Source organism: Gambusia affinis, linkage group LG13 (assembly GCF_019740435.1).
Source record: "Gambusia affinis linkage group LG13, SWU_Gaff_1.0, whole genome shotgun sequence".
In the NCBI taxonomy this organism is placed as follows: domain Eukaryota; kingdom Metazoa; phylum Chordata; class Actinopteri; order Cyprinodontiformes; family Poeciliidae; genus Gambusia; species Gambusia affinis.
In genome coordinates this window covers 24602021-24622377 of record NC_057880.1, presented here as the reverse complement: position 1 = coordinate 24622377, position 20357 = coordinate 24602021, and the positions used below count along the sequence as shown (strand labels likewise).

The following is a 20357-nucleotide window of genomic DNA, read 5'->3' as shown; positions in this document are numbered from 1 at the left end:
TTTTAGTCTGAATTGCAAGTAAAGGTTTTGAAAGTAAAAGCATGCCACACTTTATAGATTTTCTATTTCGAAAACTATTAATTCTTTTACAAAACATCATGGTAGTCTATCGCACAAAATCATTAATGGACATTAACTTAATTAATTGCTATTGGATTAATGCTAACAGTTAATAGAAATATATATTTTCAACCATGGAAAACTAGAACATCACGGTTAGTTGATGTCAAATTAAATTTCTTTCACTTGTTTCAGCTGAAATCATCATTCCTGAGAAACTACACAAACGTACAGTGAGCAATGAAAGTGACTCTCAAAGCAGAAGTTGCAACAGATTTACTGACTTCTGTAAGAGGAAGGGCAAATTGTAGGAAGTAATACAAGCAACTGTGTTCGGGTCTGTCATGGTTCAAGTCGCGCTCGGCTCCGTCTGTTGTCCCACGCGTTTGCAGAAATAGGAATTTACACACATAAAAAAAAAAAAGCTGAGTGAAAATGGTACAGAACGAGTTTAGCCGTTTGTTATTTTCAGTGATTTACCGAAATGCCTATTTTAATAATTTGCAGTAGGGCAGTGAAAAATTTTCAATTGCACTTTGGGCCACAATAAGATTATGAATGTTCTTAAAGGGCCAGAGAGAGTATTGATAAACCAACGGTGGGAACTGTTTATAAAATAAAAAAAATAATAATAGTGAACATCTTTTCACACCGATCAGTCCCTCCAGAATTTCACTATTTTTTTGCTCTAAAAATCAGAAAATAAAATATTTCTTTTTTTTTCTATGAAAATCAAAACTTTTCTGATGCCAATTTGGAAATATTTCCAAGAAATGTTGAAATATTTGCGCTTATGATAAATGTGACTTTTTATTTCTCACAAATAATCAATTGCAGACTAGAACTTGAAATAATTAAGCCTGAGGCAGAAGTGGAGAAGTAAAATATACTGCCACCTTCTGGTGGGAGTTGGCATCACATCAAACTAATTACCATTTTTCTGGAAAATGTTCAATAATTTATACACAAAGGTAAAAGAAAATGATGCAATTTGTTGACCTTGCGTTAATTTCAGCGATCACAGTGAAATTAGACATATTGATTAATGTAATTTGACAAGTAAACAGATAAAAACCACTTTGATTTGTTAAATAAAATTATATTTAAGCACATTGCTCTTGCCTTGAAGGTTCAATTTGTGCATATCTCAGCAGTTTAAAGGGCCACATAAAAAGGATTTGTTGATTTTAATGTCAAAATAAAACAAAGTGAGGAAAACTAAATGTAGTTAGAGATAAAACAATTTTTTTTCTGCAAAACTAATGCAATAATAATAATACTAGTAAAAAATAGACTCACCAGAAGTTTGAGTCCGTCAATCTTTAATCTGGTCACAGTTCCAGCGCAGTCTTGCATGTTATTCTGACGGTAATCGCAGAGAAGCGTTATCAGTAGCACATCCTGTCATTCATGGTTTAATTCTTCAAATGTTGAGGGAAATAGATCCCCGCCATCAGCTGTAAAACTTTTTGTCATTCCTCTTAAACCCACCTTGCTCATAAAAAGCGCCACTTTCATGTGGTCCCACCCTTCACACTCTTCTCTGGTCGGCAGGTTCATGTCTGCTGCCGCTGGGAGCCTCTAACTCCTGACGTTGTGGTTCCAGAGCGAGTTTCCACACACTGATGGTCCAGCGCTGCTTCAGCTTGAAGAAGTACAGGCACCGAGGTCACCTTAGAGTAAAAATACATGCCCAGTCTCATTCTTCATCATGCATAAATGTCAAATGTCCTGGAACTGTAACTAAAACACAAACGAACATTTCCCCATCGACGGTCTTACAGCATCAACGAAAGGGAAGCTGGAACTTCCTGAAAGCAGTTTTCTATATTAAAACTGCAAGAAACCAAATGTGTCACAATAACAGGGTTTACTGTTAGGCGATGTAATGTAAAAAGGAGCTTTTATTTTGAGCATACTCATGATACTGCTAAACAGCACTAAATGGACGTTTCTGGAGATTTTGCAAAACCCAAAAGATTCCAAAAACAAAAACAAGTTAAGCCCAAGCTTTGTTTACATCTCAAAACACGTTAAAAAATATAGAAAAGAAAACGTTTTTTGATTATAAGTCTAATACTATCATCAATATTCAAGAAACATTGACTGAAAATAAGCTCCTAAATCTTGCTTAAAAATTACTTGTACCTTACTTTCATCAGTGTACTAAGATACCAAAATACTTTCACTAGAAACTAAACAAAAATACTTGATAATATTTTGTTTTAGCAGTGAAATCTCACAACACACTCAAACTTTACGGTGTAAAGTCAGTTATTTTGTAATGTACATTGGCATGCCCATATTTTCTCTAGGCTTAAGAGATAGAAAGAAAAATAACAAAATGTGGAAATCCTTGAGAATTGTTGCTTACAGGAGATCCATTATGCAACAATTCTCAAGGATTTCCACATTTTGCACCTTTTTATACTTCTATGCAAGTCTAAACTGTTTCTTAAAACAAACCAAGCATTTAAAAAACAAACACGTTCATAATTTTTGGTGTTTTATTGTTTCAAAAACCTTCTGATTGTTAAAAGACATTCAACAGGCAATGTGCTCTTGCCTAGCATACGCTTGTACAATGGCTGCTGGAAAAGACTAGTGTTTTATTGTTGACTTACGATCCAGAAACCACTCGCTGCATTCTTGGTCATTGTGCAGGAGTCTCTATTTCTGCTTTTCAAAGATGTACGGTTGTATAATTGCACATTTGTTTGCAGCCGTTTTAATTTGAGAGTATAAACGTTTAGTTTTGGGGGCGTGGCCAGCAGCAGCTTATTTGAATTTAAAGACACAAGACACCCTGAAACAGGCCATTCTGAAACAGACCAGGCTAAAATCTCTTTACCTAAGAATGATTTTAAAAAATAATGTATTGATTATGTTTTGTATAGATCATAAATCCTAACCAGATCAAGGAAGCATAATAGGTCACCTATAGGGCCATATGAAAATATAATAAAAGCCAAATATAATATTTTAGCACTACACCTCCACTTTCCACCTCTAAAAGGTTGAACTATTTTTGATCGTAGCTCCTTTTGAGAATCAGATGCACTCGCTTCATTTCTCATCTTAAAGAGAAAAATCTGCTTGTACTCAACAAGTGGTAACACAAAAATAATCTAGAGCAGGGGTGTCAAACTCCAGTCCTCAAGGGCCGGTGTCCTGCAACTTTTAGATGTGCCTCTGCTGCACCACACCTGAATAGAATAATTAGGTCATTAAGGCTCTGGAGAACTGATCTACACAAGGAGGAGGTAATTAAGTCATTTCATTCGGGTGTTTTGTACCTGTGGCACATCTAAAAACTACAGGACAGCGGCCCTCGAGGACTGGAGTTTGACACCCCTGATCTAGAGGAAGTACATTTCTCAAATATAACTTCATCCGCAGAGTTTGACCATGTGGGCATCACTTTTACACCGTGTTCCAAATTATTATGCAGATTGGATTTAAGAGTCATAAAGATGACATTTTTTTGTGGTGCTATTAAATTTATAGATGGTTTTGTGTGTCAGGGCTCTTTGAATCACAGTAATTCATTTCAGAGAGCTGGTTGATTAGTTTGGTGAGCTCAATTAAAGGAAATCTACTTAAGAAGGATGTTGAGCAGCTGTTAAAATGCCCTTACAAAGCAGCAAACAGTTATTTGAAGCTGCTGGAGCCTCTGGAACCTCAAAGTGGAGGATCCTCCAGAGACATGAACCTACTATTGCATCAGAACCGGTTACAGTGAGCCCAGCCGTACATGAAGATTCATTTCCAAACAGACCTGTTCACTGATGTCTGCTGTGCAACCCTGGGTGGTCCAGATGGATCCAGTAGTGGATGGTCACCACGTCCCAACACGGCTGTGACGTCAGCAAGGAGGTGGTGGAGTCATGCTTTGGGCTGAAATCATGGGGGAAGAATTATTGGTCGGGCCCTTCAGAGTCCCTGAAGGTGTGAAAATGACCTCAGCAAAGTAAATGGACTTTTTGACTGATCACTTTCTTTCATGGTTCAAAAGAAGAACCATCAGTAGCAAACCTACCCTAACCCATAGTAGTAACCTTCAGTAGCAAAATCATCTTCATGCTGCAAGGAATACCACTGTGTCATTGGCTGCTATGGGCATGAAAGGGAGAAACTCATGCTGTGGTCACCATCCTCCTGTGACCTCTGACCTCAACCCTATTGAGAACCTTTGGAGTTTCCTCAAGCAGAAGATCTGAGGGTTGAATCCATCCATCCATTTTCTGTTCACCCTTCGTCCCTAATGGGGTCTGGAGGGTTGCTGGTTCCTCTCCAGCTACGTTCCGGGCGAGAGGCGGGGTCACCCTGGACAGGTCGCCAGTCTGTCGCAGGGTGTTTGAATGCAGTTCATGTCAAAACAACTCTGGGAAGGTTTTCTGACATCCTGCAGAGAAATTCAAGCAGAAACTTTCCACAAACTCACAAGTTCAATGGATCAAGAATTGTGCTGTGATATCAAAGAAGGTTCTATGTTAACGTATAACTCAGTCTGTTAAGATGTTTTTAATTGAAACAGCTTTTGACTTTAGTACATGTGACCACTTAAGGCTGCACATTCAAAGAATGACCGTTTGCAGTTCTTTATAATCCATTAAATGTTTAGAGAATCTGCTGTGCATAATAATTTGGAACAGTCCATTTTGAAACAAATACTGTTCTCATGGGGAGTTTGTTCAGTAAAATCTGATTTATACTGTAATAGTTCATGACTTGAAAATTATATCATCATTTGCATTCACCATTTAAGAAAATCTGAGAAAATATCACTTGTTTAATAATTTGGAACACAGTGTAGGTGATTGCTGAACTTTTAAGATTTGAAATTAGTAACCAAGTCAGTGGTTATGCTCAGCTACTAAAGTAACTCCCCAGCCGAAGCGGACTTCCTGTTTGGCGGGTTCCACTCATGCAAATGTAAAGTTATAAATGTGAAGAATGGGGATGTGGATGAATTGCAAAAATATTAGCAGACAATGTTAAAGATGAGTATAGAGGGGAAGCCAAGAGTGGCATTTTATCGACCAAAAAAATCTCAAAATACTTTAAAAGATTAATTTAAATGACCAAAGGAAGTCATGCGATTTTGTCAAATAGTTTTATTTAAATCCAATTGGAGTCCAAGTCTTAATAGGTAGACAGTTTGGGCCGTCTACCAAGACCGGCTGAGGGAAAAGAAAAACAATGAGAGTACACAACGTTAATGGAAGCAGCTTCATTAATAACTTTGTCTAAGAAAGATACAACTAAACACAGAAGCACTTGGCAAGGAGAAACAAATGACAACATGGTGTTAATTGCAGCAATAATTGCAAATAATTCATAAGCAGTGAGTGGATTACAAATTTAGTAACGGACAAGAAGCTCTGCTTGCCAATTTGTCCAACTGTGGCACACTTTACTCTTAATATGAATATTTTAGTGCCAGAAAAACAAACTAAAACTGAAAAATCTGAATCAAATTCAGCTTTTTTATTGGTTCGCAAAGGAGATTTTTATTTTTTAAACAAAAAGAGGCTGTTCAGTCACGTCCACTAAAAGAAGTGTGAATATTATTTAAAAAATCATAATTTCAGTTGCACAATTCACAAAGTGAAACACATTAATTAGAGAGACTGAAGTAATTATGATGATTTTCTGCTTACAGCTAATTAAAACACAACAATTAAGATTAGAATATTACATCAAGCCAATGAAAAACATTTTTAATACAGAAATGTGACATTGCATATAATTGTGTCTTTTCTACAGGAATATGCAGGATGGATTTGTGGAAGATTATTCATGAGACACAAAGATTAAATGAGCACTTTCATTACAGAGGTGGGCAGAGTGGCCAAAAATTACACTCAAGTAAAAGTAGCACTACTTCAACATATTTCTACTCAAGTAATAAGTGTCCATCCAAGAAATTACTCAAGTAAGAGTAAAAAGGTATGTGGTAAAAAGTATACTCAAGTAACTGATCAAATTATTAATATTGGTTAAAAATGTCTAGTTCTTTGGGATATTATTTCACTATCAATGGGCCCTGCGACGTTACCTAGCAACGCCAGCCAAGCCTAGCCCATTGCCTAACAACACAGTTTGAGTTCCACTGGCAGATTATCCATCCATCCATCCATCCATCCATCCATCCATCCATCCATCCATCTTCTTCCGCTTATTCGGGGTCGGGTCGTGGGAGTAGCAGCTTCAGAAGGGAGGCCCAGACTTCCCTCTCCCCAGCCACCTTTTCCAGCTCCTCCGGAGGAATCCCAAGGCGTTCCCAGGCCAGCCGAGAGACATAGTCCCTCCAGCGTGTCCTGGGTCTTCCCCGGGGCCTCCTCCTGGTGGGATGTGCCTGGAACACCTCACCAGGGAGGCGTCCAGGAGGCATCCTGACCAGATGCCCGAGCCACCTCAACTGGCTCGGGCAGCGGCTCTACTCTGAGTCCCTCCCGGATGACTGAGCTTCTCACCCTATCTCTAAGGGAGAGCCCAGCCACCCGACGGAGAAAACCCATTTCGGCCGCTTGTATCTGCGATCTCGTTCTTTCGGTCATGACCCAAAGCTCATGACAATAGATGAGGGTGGGAACGTAGATTGACCGGTAAATCGAGAGCTTCGCTTTTTGGCTCAGCTCTCTCTTCACCATGACGGACAGACGCAATCAGCCTGTCTATCTCCCGCCCTGAACAAGAAACTCCTCCACTTGGGGCAGGACACCCCCCCTGACCCGGAGAAGGCACTCTACCCTTTTCCGGCTCAAGACCATGGCCTCGGATTTGGAGGCACTGATCGCCATCCCCGCCGCTTCACACTCGGCTACGAAGTGCTAGTACTACTAGCTGTTTGGTGGGGAATGGGTAGAAACTACTAGTATTTTTCATCAATATTAAGAAATTGTTAACATAAAATAAGCTCCTATTTCTTCCTGAAAAGTTACTTATGATAAGAGGGGGAAAAGTAGCCAAATATTATACTCAAATAAGATTAGCACCTCAACATAGTTTTACTCAAATGTAAAAGTAGTAGAAATTAGTTGAGTTAAGAAGTATTTGATAAAAACTCTACTCAAATACTGAGTAACTGGTCAATCATTTAAGATTTACATCATCAGATGGACCAAAATATAAAGTTAAGTGGAAACTTTGATATGTTAAGGACAAAAATTAAAATAATTCAGTAACAAAAATAACAAAATCCCCCAAACGAAATTTTTTCCAAATCAGTTTCTTTCAGTATAAAACTTATGAAACTTTAACAAAAACTGTAGGCGTGTCTGTGTCTGGTGAATTATTGTTTTTCATTCAGTGGGTAGAAAATACAGACATTTTACTCAAGTAAGAGTAGAAATACTTCTTAATAAAATTACAACATTGTAAAAACTCTCCTTAAAGTAATTTTATTCAAAAAGAGTTACTCATAAATGTAACTGAGTAAATGTAATTATTTGCCACCCAACTTTTCGTGGGGGCAAAATTGTTTGTAGAAATTAGATTGTTTTATGTTATTGATATATTATTTCAGATCAATCTTTTATTATTTTAATAAAACACGTTTATAGTAGAAGCTCAAAAGCATTTTTTGTTATCTAACTACCTAAACGTGATGTGAAATTGTAAAGGTTCATTTAGAGGTAATGGAACAGCTCCTTTTGTCAACATCATTGTTTGTTGTAACTGATATATTTTTCTCCTTTTGTAACCCAAACAACCCAGTTTGCCTGCAGAACTGTGAGAAGTTAATGCAGATTGAATTTTATCTCAACTTCCTCAGGTTTTGTTCCCTTGTGTAGAGAGTTTTTCAGTTTTGTTTTCAGATCCCTCGCTTGTCTCGCTCTGTTCTTACTACCATGTCAGCCTGATGTTTGAGTCGTCTCTCGTTTTGAACTTCCTGCCTCAGCATCACATTTTTTTTTTTTCCTTTTTTGTTTATTTATAAAAGTTGTTTATTTTTACTATCCAACTGCTTTGGGAGTCTTTCTTGTTTTTGAGTGCTGCTCTTTGCAAAATCACAAAAACAAAAACAAAATGCTCTTCATGCCCAAAGGTTGTCAGGCCAAAGTTTCTCCATGAATAATAAAATAAAAAATATATAAAAACAAGGGAAAGGCTGAACTCTTTCCGCAGAGGAACAACAATATTGTTTGTTTTCACATGTACAAACAACAAATTAAAGATGAATGGAAAAAATGAAAACCAAGATTAAAAAAGAATATGTATGTGTACATTTATATGAACAGAAAAATAAGGAAAACAGGCATAAAACGGAAATTAAAACAAATGTGCAACTGAGTAGGAAAATAAATGTAAAAATATCCAACAGACTATTTACAGCAAATTAAAAGAGAACAATTAGATTTGTTTTTATATGTGTGATCCATATTTACAGGACAAATATGTTTAACACAAAATATTTCAAATTTTGCACACCACCACAACTGGTTTCTTTATTTCATTTCAACACATTAACGGCCTAATGTCCAAAAAGTGAATACAGCTATAAATGATTATCAAAGTAAGAGATATGCACCATTATTTAATTAAGTAGGATTGTTTTTAATTTAATATTTGCATGATAAGATCGTCACTAGGGCAGCTGTCCAATGTTTGGACATTTACAGATGGCTGAAGATGATTGGTTCATCGGAGGAAACAATAAGTTGAAGTAGAGACGTCATGGAAACGTAAATCATCACTGTCCTCAGAAAGCAGAACAGATTATGTCTCCAACTTGGGTTTTTTTTGTTTGTTTTTTTTATTTTGAACATGATAGCAGTATAAAATAATAACAGACATAAACAAGGAATTCAACACACATAATCTTAACATGTTCCAAGAGGAGGAGGAGCAAGAAGAAGAAGTAAAAAACACTCGTATTCATAATTACTCCAGTTTACAATCTATTACCCTCATTTCTGTCTCTTGTGAAAATGATACAGAAATGTTTTTGGGAAATGTGTATTGTTGTCATAATGTAACATCTGAGACCAGAACTGACTCAGTTACACCACATCTGTCAGGAGGAATGGGCCAAAACCCCAACTGATGAGAACCTGTAAAAGGACCCACATTATTATAAGAAAATATTTAATTTAAATAAAGTGGAAAGCAAAGCAAAAACTTTAGAGACTTTTCAATGTTACTATTCTGGCATACAAATAGTTTTGGTCAACCCGACTGACCAAAAACAGAAGATATTTTGTTTGATTTAATGTCAAAAGATGAGAAAAGAAACAGAATACAACTTATGATTGTAAAATTCTGGTTTCCAACGTTTCCCCTGCTTATATCTGTTTCTATGTTTTGAAAAGCTTTTTTTTCTTTTACATTAAACACACCACTAGTAAAGCTAACAAAGATATGAGGTGAAATGTGCAGATTAACAGTTCCAGTACTAAACCAAAAACCTGTCTATTTACTACCTGCAAATTAGTTGCAAAGAAACAAAAAAAGTCTGTTATTTTTTATTTTTTGCAGTTTTTCATTTGAACAATCTCACTCTGAAATATTAATGAAACTAGAAAAGTGACATTTTAGCAAGAAACCTCACTAGTAAAGCTTTCACAGAAGAAATTTCTTCAACCTCCTGACATGTTTTTTGTTTATTGTTCAATATAAAAAGCCTTTAGAGACTGACTTTGTGGTTGACTTTTAAAACATAACCTTTTGAAAAGGTTGCTGTCAGATTCTAAGCATTCAGGTTAAGATTTTCTGTCACTTTTTAGCAAAAGAAATGCCTAAAAATACTGAGTACTAAATTCATTTCCTCTCATTTTTGAAAAAGCCTAAAAGTTGCACTTTTTAGTATTTCATAACTATGAAATTGAAATACAATCTGACCTTGGGGAGTCACCAGGTTTCAATTAGTTTTCTACTTTAAAGCAAAAACAGAAATAAAATTATTCTTCTGGAGGACCAGGATTTAAAATGCAAATAATTAGTACCACCAGTAAAGGTGTGCAAAAATGTTTAAATACACTTTTATTGGAATAATATTATTTTCCACAAAAAATATAAAGAAACATACATGCTGAACTTTAATTTACAAACATTTATTCAGAGGGGAGATATAATCCCACATTAAAGAAAAACGCTGGAAATGTCCCTCTGCCACGATGTAGGAAAACATAATGGACTGACTAAAACTAAACCTAACTCCAGTTCGGCCACAAGGGGGCAGTAAATCAGTAAATCAACAAAAGAAAAACACATACTTTTCTATATACTGCTTCTAAGTATTGCAATACAGTCTAGGAAGCCCGTTTTGTTTGGGGAAGTGTGAATGTGCGATCAAATTTTAATCCGAACCTGAAAAGTCAAACTCTGGTCCGCCTACAAACCTCCGTCTCAGTTTGGTTAAAGTGAACTCTGGTTCGAATGCAAATGTGAACACCAAACGACCAGAAACTGCTCCCAAATCAGGAAGCGGGCTACAACGCAGGACATTCTGGATAAATGCAACCAAAACAAAAGTGCTAGTTTGGCGCCAACAGGAGGACTGACTTCTGGTCTTTTAACAAAGGCAGGAGCGAAATCATACAACCACCAAAATCTGAAGCCAGTCTATCTTTGGTTACATTTTGTGAAGTAGGTGCTCAGTGTGCTCAGTGTCTTCAGAGGTTTTTGTGTCTCTACCTTCGGTGGTTTTTGGTGCAGCGCCCCCACAGGCGAGGAGGGGAGCAGGTTTTCAAAGGGTTTAGTTTGACTCAATAAAGTGAGATAAAGAACCACAGCAGCCGGTTCAGTTTTGGTCTCCAATTGAACCGGGTCTACTGGACTATCAGGTGTAAAAACAACTTAAGGGAGAGCTTTTGTCAGGTGAAAGTAAGACTGACGTTGATCCTTTCCTAGTAAATTGAAAACAACTTCATGTGCTGGGTGTGTCAGGGATGCTGTTGGCCATGTTGTTTTCTACAAACCCTAGAAACCTTGAGAATGGCATTAACAATTTTCTTTTAGTTTGAGCTCCATTCTCTATTTGAAGAGAAATTGAAACAGTCAAACTAAATTGAAACAGTTTTTCACTCAGAGGCAGATTATCATGGATAAATACAAATATTATTCAAAAACTGCGTTTAGTATTTATTCAGGCTGTTATTAATTTGAAACATTTAGCTGTGACCAAAACGCCAGACGCTTATTTAACAAAAAGCTCCACAGAAGTTTTCACAGAGTTTCGAAAACCTTTCCTGGCAGGATTTAGCTTCTCTCCAGGGAGGCGGCTGAATCCTGGTCACCTGGCGAACCCCATCTCAGCTGTCCTGCCATGTCCGGTTCGTCCCGCCACTCACCGTCTCATTATGTCCGGACCAAGTCGGCACCATCTGCTCTCCAGCTTTAATTAGCTCGCCTCCTAAAATGAAAGTCTTTGTGTGCGTTTCCCCAGAGAACCCCGCCGCTCACAAACGGCCTTTGCACACATACAGGTACTGCATGTGCAAGCTGTTGATGATTAGTACCGCTTACTGGCGGGAATGTGACTGCATGCGCTTCGGTCAGGAACGCAGACTGAAAATAGATTCGAGATGCAAGACCCATTGATTGTTTTAATTTCCAAAGAGGTAATTACAACAAGCGGCATTCTGCTGCAGAGAACAACGATACAAAAAAGGTCTTAATTTGCTTCAGCTGTAATTATACACAAAATGCTTTAGATGCACACGCGGAAACGAGCTGTTTATTTTGGCGCAGAATAAAACCTTTTCAGACCTTGATTCTTCCTCTAATTAGGACAGCCTTGTTCTCTTCCTCACAAGAGAACACACCTAATAAACACACCTTGCTTTCCTCTGACAGGAAATATTACACGACTCTCATTAGTGTGGAGTGCCGGGGGTTAATGGATGTCAGAGGACAGACACGACTAATTGGTGGACTGTTTACCCCTCCAATCAGTCAGTGGTAGATGAGGGTGCTGGCCCCTATCCAAAAATGAAACCAAGGAAATTATGCAATCTTTAGCAGCTATCTCTGCAAAAGATTTCTGCACCGGACTGGTGCTGATACCCTGCAGCAGGAGTGCTCTAGCATTGGGTAGGAAAATGCTTATGACCCCCCCTCGTGTTGCTGTTAACATCTGGAAATGTTGCACATGCGCACAAGTTCTGGAGAAAGAAAGACGCAGTAGAGCAATCCCTAAATGAAACATGGAGATGTAACTATTCTTACTTTAGTACTGTGCGTCACAGCAGGGGGAAAAATAACGCAGAAAAACTGTTGAAGAACAACTCAAAGCCACTTTTTTCTCGCTCTCTTTGTTGGCTTTGATAAGACTCGTTGTCATAGCAACTGACAACATTGTCACAAAATGTTTCAGGATTCAACACCAAGAAACACTCAGACATTTCCCACAAAAATAACAGAACATTCAGTTTGTCACAGTCTTATGTTTTAAGGCTTGACGATTAGTCTGCGATTTTAATTAAGAGATCGCTGTGCTATGGTGGCACAGGGGGTTAGCACGCCCCACGTTTGGAGGCCTTAGTCCTCAACCCGGACGTTGCGGGTTCGACTCCCAGTCCCGGCAACCTTTGCCGCATGTCTTCCCCCCTCTCCTCAACCTCTTTCCTGTCTGCCTACTGTCGCAAAAATATGAGCCACTAGCGCTGCAAAAAAAAGATTACGTGATCACTGTGGTAGATTAGCTACCATAGCTATTAGCTAAGCTAACACAGCGGTGGTTCATTGGCTAATTTACACACCTGTTCTACTGATGATCTGTCAGAGTTGGTGTTTAGGTCACCATGTTTTATTTTTTAACTGAAATGAAGCACACCAAATTCCACAGCGCATCTACATGTTAAGGTTGTCATAGTCAAGCTAGCATACTACTTCCATCTCACTCCCTATTTTTGTTCTTAATTAAATCTTTTTTCCGAACTTATATAGTTATATAGTTGTGGTAGTGTGGACAATCAGTAGCAAAGCACTGCTTTGCTTTTTATTTTGTATATCATGCGTACATTTAACATTGACAACTTAACAGCTAAAACCAACGCTAGTCATTGTTAGCCAGTAGCTTTTTGCCCTCCAGCAGGGAGATGCAAGGAGTCCATAGAGGGACCTTTGACCTCTTGGAACAATTTCCTTGCATCAAGTAGAGCTCCAGGTTCTCTCTTTGCTCTTCTCCCAGCCCACAGGTTTTGGTTTAAATCAGGGGTGTCCAAAGTGTGGACTGGGGGCCATTTGTGGCCGTTGGACTAAGTTTTTGTGGCCCCCCAACAGCAGTTTGAGAATTCTACAAATTTGGCCGATCCAAATTGACTTTATTTTTAAATCATGGTGAAATTATTACCAACACCATGTCATAATAATGGAAAACGTTAGGAACAACTCAAAATGTTTGTGTTTTCATAACCAAGTTTTTATAATAAGTAGAACCTCATTTATCCAGATATTTTTACTAACCAAAATCAGCTTTTATTTAATTTTCTGAATTTGGCTAAATATTCAGTTGGCAAGCATTTTCAGTTGGACAAACTTGATTTGGTTACTTGTAACAAATTCATTTTTGCATTTCTGAATTTCTTCAGATGGCACTACAAGTGGAGATTTACAGATTATCTGTCTCATATGAAACTGTCATGGCGACAATTTTAACAAAAATGTAAAAAAAATGTACAGCTCTGGGACAAAATGAAGAAAATACAGAGAATTTGGAAACCTCCTGGTTATTCCACTGTGTATTGGTTTCTGAACTCTTCCTGAGTTAAAACATTACTATTTCTAAATAAATATGAATTTATTTTCTTTGCATTAGTTGAGGTCTGAAATCGCTGCATCGTTTTTGTTACTCTGACCTTTTCTCATTTTCTACTAATAAATACAAATTCTTTGCTTGTTGTCACTGACATGCTGTCAGTAGTTCATAGAATAAGAAAACAAAGTTCATTTTACTGAAGTATATACTTAGAAAAAGTAAAATGAGCGAAACTGATCTTTTTAAATGGTCCCTTAATATTTTCCAGAGCTGTTTATTTTACGAAAAGTTACTTTTAAGTTTAACAAATGACCAAAAACAGAGGAAGTTTTTTCATGGCATTGTTGTTTCTACCCATTCCCCACTGAACAGCTTTTACTGGAAATGAACGACTTCATACCAGCAGAGTGTTTTTATGTTTTCTTCCCCTCTGGTATTAATAATCAGTCAATCTTGGCAGGTGGTTTTTTGGTAAACACCAAATCCTCAACACCTGTTGCCAGAAGCCTTTTCAGCCTGGCTCTGAGCAGCTTCGTTTCAACTGAAACGCCGTCCCAGAGAGCAACGAGACACAAATAACCAACTGTGCCACGGCCAAAGAGGGCGTTATTCCCCGACAGAAGCTGCACACAACAACTAAACAACAGCAGGAATTCCCAGAGGTGCAGCCCATCTCCGAAGAGATGTTTCACGCTCCTGCCGCACCCCGTCCGAGGAAGAGGTCGAAACCAGGAGAGGACAGTTTCTGCAGGCGTGAAGAGGCGACGTTCCAGGATGTTAGAATATTCCTGGTAGAGAGGAAAATGGGCCGCAGCAGGAGAAGCTTTCTGACCCAGCTGGCCAGGTCAAAGGGCTTTGCTGTGGAAGACATTCTCAGGTTGGAAAAAAAGGATTTTGTTGTTGATGTCTGGCCCTAAAAGCTTTTCTAAAAAGGTTCTGATGTCTTTCCATGGCATTTCCTAACCGTGAAGAAATAATTTAAAGGCCTCCTTCAGTCGGTCCAGCAGGCAGGCTTATGCAGATGCTAAATGAGGGCTTATCTTTTGTCACAAGCTTCTGCTTTTGTGTCGTTTTTATCTAATTAGCCAGTGACAGGGGCACTGATGCCTCATGAAGATCTAATTATGAAGGATTATGGAATCATAGAGCATTTTGAGATTCCCCCTGTTTGATAACCTTGAGTAAAAATACGGCATTATCACAGAAATTACAAAAAAAAACCCTAAAACCCTATTTTTCTAATTAGAAAAATAGCAATAAATAGATTAGAAAAAGAAAAATTCAGACTTTTTTGTCAAAAGTTTGATATTTTTTACTTAGACTTTTTACACAAAATTTAGATTTTAATCTGAATTTTGAGTCCAGATCTTGAATTTTTTTTCTCACAATTAGTTTTTTCTTCTAAAAATTTGGCCTTTTTATCAAAATCTTGTCTTTTTTTCTTAAAATGTTGACTTTAATATCAAAATTTACAGTTTTTCTCAGAATTTTTTTGATTCAAACTTTTTACTCGAATTTCAGACTTTTTCTCACATTTTGGGCACTTTATAAAAATTCTGACTCTTTTCTCAGAATTTTGAATTTTTTTTAACTTTCTGACTTTGATCTCAAATTAAATTTTTTTTCTCAGAATTTTTTTATTTTCTTATTCAGACTTTTTCTCAGAATTTTGACTTTTTTCAATAAAAACTGACTTTGTTTTCCTCAGACTTTTCTTCTCACTTGTCAAAATTTTGAGTAAAAACTTTTTCTACTAAGATAAAATCAGACTTTTCTTTTTCCTTCAGCGGCCCTAAACCTCAGCGATTATTTAAATACTGAGTTTAGTAATTATGAGCAATGCTTGTTGCAGTGAATATTTGAAAAAACTGAAAAGCAAAAGAAATGCCACTTTAGTTAACTAACATTTTTACTAACTTTTACTATGCCGATAAATAAAGTGCATTTCTTTACAGACATGAAATGTTTAACTGACCCACAAAGATTATTGTAGTTTGACAGATTAAAAAAATAAATGTAATGTTTAAAAATATTTACAGAAAGCCATGTGAGGTAAATATGCAACTTTTTCTAGCCTTATATTAATCGCCATATCACAACAGGAGCTCAGTGACTTCCTGCTTTCTGCAGAGGAAAGAATAGAAGCAGGAAAGTAGACTGAGAAACGAGTCTGAGAAAAATACCAAAAATAGAGACGACAATCCAAATGTCTGTCTAAAATCAGAGGAACCAGGAGAAGACAGAAAGGTCTCTATTCAGAGTAAAGGCCTTATTATTTATAATAAAGACCTTCCTGAGAGTTTAAACTTTGTAATGCAGAGAGCTGCAATCACATTAAACAGAATTTACATTCAATCTGAGTTACTAAAGAAAACAATCCAATTTTCCTTCCTTTCTGCAGATCAACAACAAATGTGATTATCTTTCTCTTCATTACTTTGGATGAAATGTGAACTATTCCCATTACATTTGGAGCTTTGCTCTTTTTGTGCCTATTCAACCATAGAAAAACTCTGAACTGCATCTGGTTTGAAAGTGCAGCTGGTTAAAACTCTGATATATTTTCATGGACCCTTAACTCTTTGCTTAAAAAGAAAGTAGAAATTGACTCGACCATCTGCAGATTATAGGCAGTAAGAAAACGGTAACAAAGCCCAAAAAAAAAAAACTTTTTAATGACTTTGCTAACACATTTTTATGCCAAGTCACACTTAAGAACAAAAGCTTTGTGTCCCTGCTCCTTGGAGCGATGAATCCTCCATTGTGTGGTAATTATGGAAGCAGCATGCCCTGTTCGTTTCTTCCGTCTCTGAATGAAAGTGTCTTTCAAATCACAGACTGCGAGCGCAGCAGAAGTCCTCTGCTTGAAATCAGCCGCGTTTCAAAGTCGCTTTCCTTTCAGGCTGGTTGATACTCAGGATGCAGCCACCTCGCTTTTTTAAAATATCGATAGCTTTGCAAAACCGACACTTCAGGTTTTAGCTTTCGCTGCTTTGCTTTTATTCAAGAGGAAGGGGATAAAAATGAATGAAAACAGGCTCAGTAAAAGCATCCAGACATGCATACAGTCAGTGCTACATTAAATGTGCATGTGTGAGGAAGAGATTGTTTGAACACGTTTCTTAGTGTTCCTGCCAGCCTGGCCATGGCAGCATTCCCAGAAACACAGCTTGAGCGTTCCTACGGTTACACTTGGCTTGATACACTCGTTTGAAACCAACGACAGGAAGTGGAGCCCGCCTGCCTCAAACTGACATTAATCCTGCAAGCTCACCAAACTGATATCAGCTGCAGTTTGATAGCAGCACCTCCCTGTCTGGTCCTGTGTGTGCTATAGGCAGACAGCCTGGAGCATATGGCCTGAGACGCTGCGCAATGGGTTCGCAGAGACTCCAGCAGCAGACACACACGTCTCCCCGCTGGTAATGCCTTTCAGGTCCGATGCACATGAACGTCCGTCCAAATATCGACATGTTTTTCCTGGTTGACTGATAGGCCGCTTCAGAAATGGGAGTAACCCAAATGTTCACACATGCTGTTTTGGTGTCTAGTGCCAGCAGTCATACTAAACCAAAACAATAATAAAAAATAAAAAAAATCACATTTTGCTACCAATCTGAGGTAATCGGTGAATTTATACTCTGTGTATTCTCTCTCTCTCTCTTTTTTTCCATTTTTTTTTCACATTTTCTGGACTAAAATGAGCGTTTTGTGTCAGCCATGACACCACCACACATGACGATGAGGCTGAATCTGTGAACCTGCTGCTCTCTGGATGCAGACAGATTTCTTTATTTCTAGGGAAAAAAGCCGTTTTAACTGGAACATGCGATATGTAACCGTTCTACGTTCGTCTCAGGTCCAGTAGGTCGACTTTCAGTCAGACTCTGTATTTATTCTAACAAAAGGGGAAATCAGGTAACACCAGTCCAGCAGCTTCTGCCCCTATACATTAAAGAAAATGCCATAAATTACCCCAAGCAAACTACAGAGCGATAGCTCCAGTTAGTGGCAGTTAAATACCTAAAAGGGACATTAATAACAGAAACCTTTACAAAACAAAGCAAAATGACTGACGAAAAACTGTATTTTATTAAATTTGCCTTAAAATATGTGTTAAAATATAATACTTGTCAAGAAAAAACATAGCTGATAGTGAAATCTACCACAGTTACAGACCAACAGAAAAAAGGGGGAGGAGCTAAATGCAGAGAGCAACATAACAGAACTTAAAACGCCAACAAAGAAACAACTTGTTGACTAAACAAAATAAATCCAAAGAACAAATTTAGACACATTTCACATGTTTAATATTGTTAAAATAAAACCCTGTTAGATATGTGTAAATTGTTAAATTAAAGAGAAATAGTGCCGTTGACAGAAGGATTAAACATCTGGAAATGGATTTTGCTCCAGGATTATGAAAAAAATAATTTGACTATTGAATGGATATAAAAGTAACTTTTTGAGCCTTACCCTGTGTCATAATGTCATTCCCTTACCAAAAATATACCTGAAAAGTTTGAGAAATGCATGTGTGAGAAATTGTTTAATCACCATGGCAACCACTCAGCTGTTCAAAACGCCTGGTTGGACGTAGCCCCGCCTTCGAGACGCAGCTTCCGAGTCCCTGCCCAACTCAGCTCATGCAGACTAGACATGACGTTGTGCCAACATTATTCAAAATAATACTTATTTAAATAGTTGGAACAGCATTTACATGCAAACCAGATTGTACCCTGAAATAAATCAGGATCTAATGTAAGGGGACTTAGATTAGTTACCTCAATAGAAAATAAACTGCAGCTTTTGCTGCTCCAACACGTAAATAACCTGCCTGCTGTGACTTGCCTGCTCTTAAATGGAGCCTTTAGCCAGACTCTCACTTCCTACTGTTTCTCTTTTATATTTTAATTCCTTCGGCGAGGCATCAAAGCTTGTGAAATGGAGTAAATTAAGTATTAATCCCATATTGATTTATTAGTATTAACATTTTCGGTACTTGCAGTGAGTCTCATAAGACGAAGGGGATTATGTACAATAGAAAATAGGTGAAAATAATCCTGGATGTCGTTTTTTTTTTTGTTTTTTTTTAAGCTAACTATTGATTTTAGCTGTTAGGTTGTCAACATAATTGGTGATATACAGGGAAGCAACTAGATATCAAGGTAAGGAAAAAGTTTTAAGAAGGAAAAATAACAAGTGAGAGGGAAACAAACATCTGTACCATAAATGTTGTTTTGCATTTTGGTTGTGAATGTTTACATAATTCAACCGTTCAGGGCCAACTACTCTGAGCTTTTCATGGCAGTTTTATCTGCATCAAAAGAGGTGCTAGTTTGTTTTCTGCCATCTCTTCAAAACAGGACCTTGTGTTGCCCTGCAGGCAAGAGAAGTGGAAGAAGACCTAAACTTAGAAGAAGCTACAGAAAAAAGATTATTGAGTCTAATATGAAGAAAAACACTCCAACGTCGACCTTATCAAAACTTTATTGTGTAATACTAGCCATGCTGAAGATCATCAAGAAATGTTGGACTAATCAAAAACAATTTCCAGAATCTGACCAATAAACATTCATTCTGAGATTTTAATAAATTTGACTACTTCAGGAAAAGTATTTGAGCAGATAGAGGATTAGCTTTGGAAGAGCTGTGGCCAATCAAGACGCAGCCTAAAGTCTTTCCAATTACTCCCAGGGGTCAAAAGAGAGGAAGAGGAGGCTCATGCTTGGGGTAATTATGCATGACTGAAGGCCTTGATTGGGTGCAGCACATCTGAATATGGAAGCAGGAAAGAAATAAAAGAGGGCAGTGGTTCAATAACTTCAAAACTAAAGTGTGAAGCTGATTGTTGTTTACCCGGCGTTGATCTCCCAAACAACGCACTCAAAGACCTGAACTGCATTTAAAAAGTCTTCTTTCACTCCTCTGACACCATGATGGAGATGAACTTGGTGTTAAAATGAGGAAAATATGTTAAAACTTACAACATGTGATCAATGTTCCATTTGCAGGTTGACGTATGGCAACTTATTCATCAAAACTATGAAATTATTGACTTGCTGAAAAGTTACTTGTAAGTTAGATTTGTCTTATTTCAAGTGTTCTTATATTTTTGCACTAAAAACCAGACCAAAAAGTGTTTTGTAAGATTTTGTGTTTTTGCAGGGCGCCTTACGAAAGTCAAATCTGATCCAAAGTTTTTAACTCCTTCAAATGAAATGATTTTATTCTTTTGTCTTTTGTAACTTAATAAGTTTTCCTCCAGTCAGAGGGTAGAAACATTTAAATCAAAATTAAAAACAACTCTGTTATTCTGGTAAACAAGATAATCATGTATTTTTTTCTGACGTGCACACGGGGTTCTGGTGGTACTTATCCAGAGGATCACATTGAAATGAATGCTCACATTTAGCATGTTGCTCCCAGTGATACTGATACTGACCATCCGGATAATGAGGACGCCGATATCAGAAGAGGCGCCGTCTTGGGTGGTGGGTTTGGTTCTGTGGGAGCGAGCCAGACTAAATAAGAGTGATGATAGATCATTGAACCCTAATGGGTTATACTGGGACCGACCCAGTCAACCCAG

The 20357-nt window shown here is 37.6% G+C and overlaps 2 protein-coding genes across 4 annotated transcripts in view; one reads left to right on the top strand and one right to left on the bottom strand.

The window, feature by feature from the left end:
* blnk (B cell linker) overlaps window positions 1-2074 on the bottom strand; it is a 32206-nt gene extending 30132 nt beyond the window's left edge. Inside the window, exons 1-2 of the mRNA XM_044135926.1 lie at window positions 1552-2074; window positions 1360-1422 (exon numbers count right to left, since the gene is read on the bottom strand). Coding sequence (XP_043991861.1) covers window positions 1360-1422; window positions 1552-1620 — 132 coding nt within the window. The 5' untranslated portion in view covers window positions 1621-2074. The remainder of the gene's footprint in view (window positions 1-1359; window positions 1423-1551) is intronic.
* dntt (deoxynucleotidyltransferase, terminal) overlaps window positions 1-20357 on the top strand; it is a 133069-nt gene that overhangs the window by 13037 nt on the left and 99675 nt on the right. Inside the window, exon 1 of one of the 3 annotated variants that reach the window (XM_044135929.1) lies at window positions 14305-14642. The exons of 1 other annotated variant lie outside the window; for it this stretch is intronic. In XM_044135929.1, the coding sequence (XP_043991864.1) occupies window positions 14449-14642 (194 nt within the window). In that variant the 5' untranslated portion in view covers window positions 14305-14448. Of the gene's footprint in view, window positions 1-14304; window positions 14643-20357 lie in introns of those variants that run through there. One more of the 3 variants, XM_044135928.1, reaches the window with a different exon arrangement.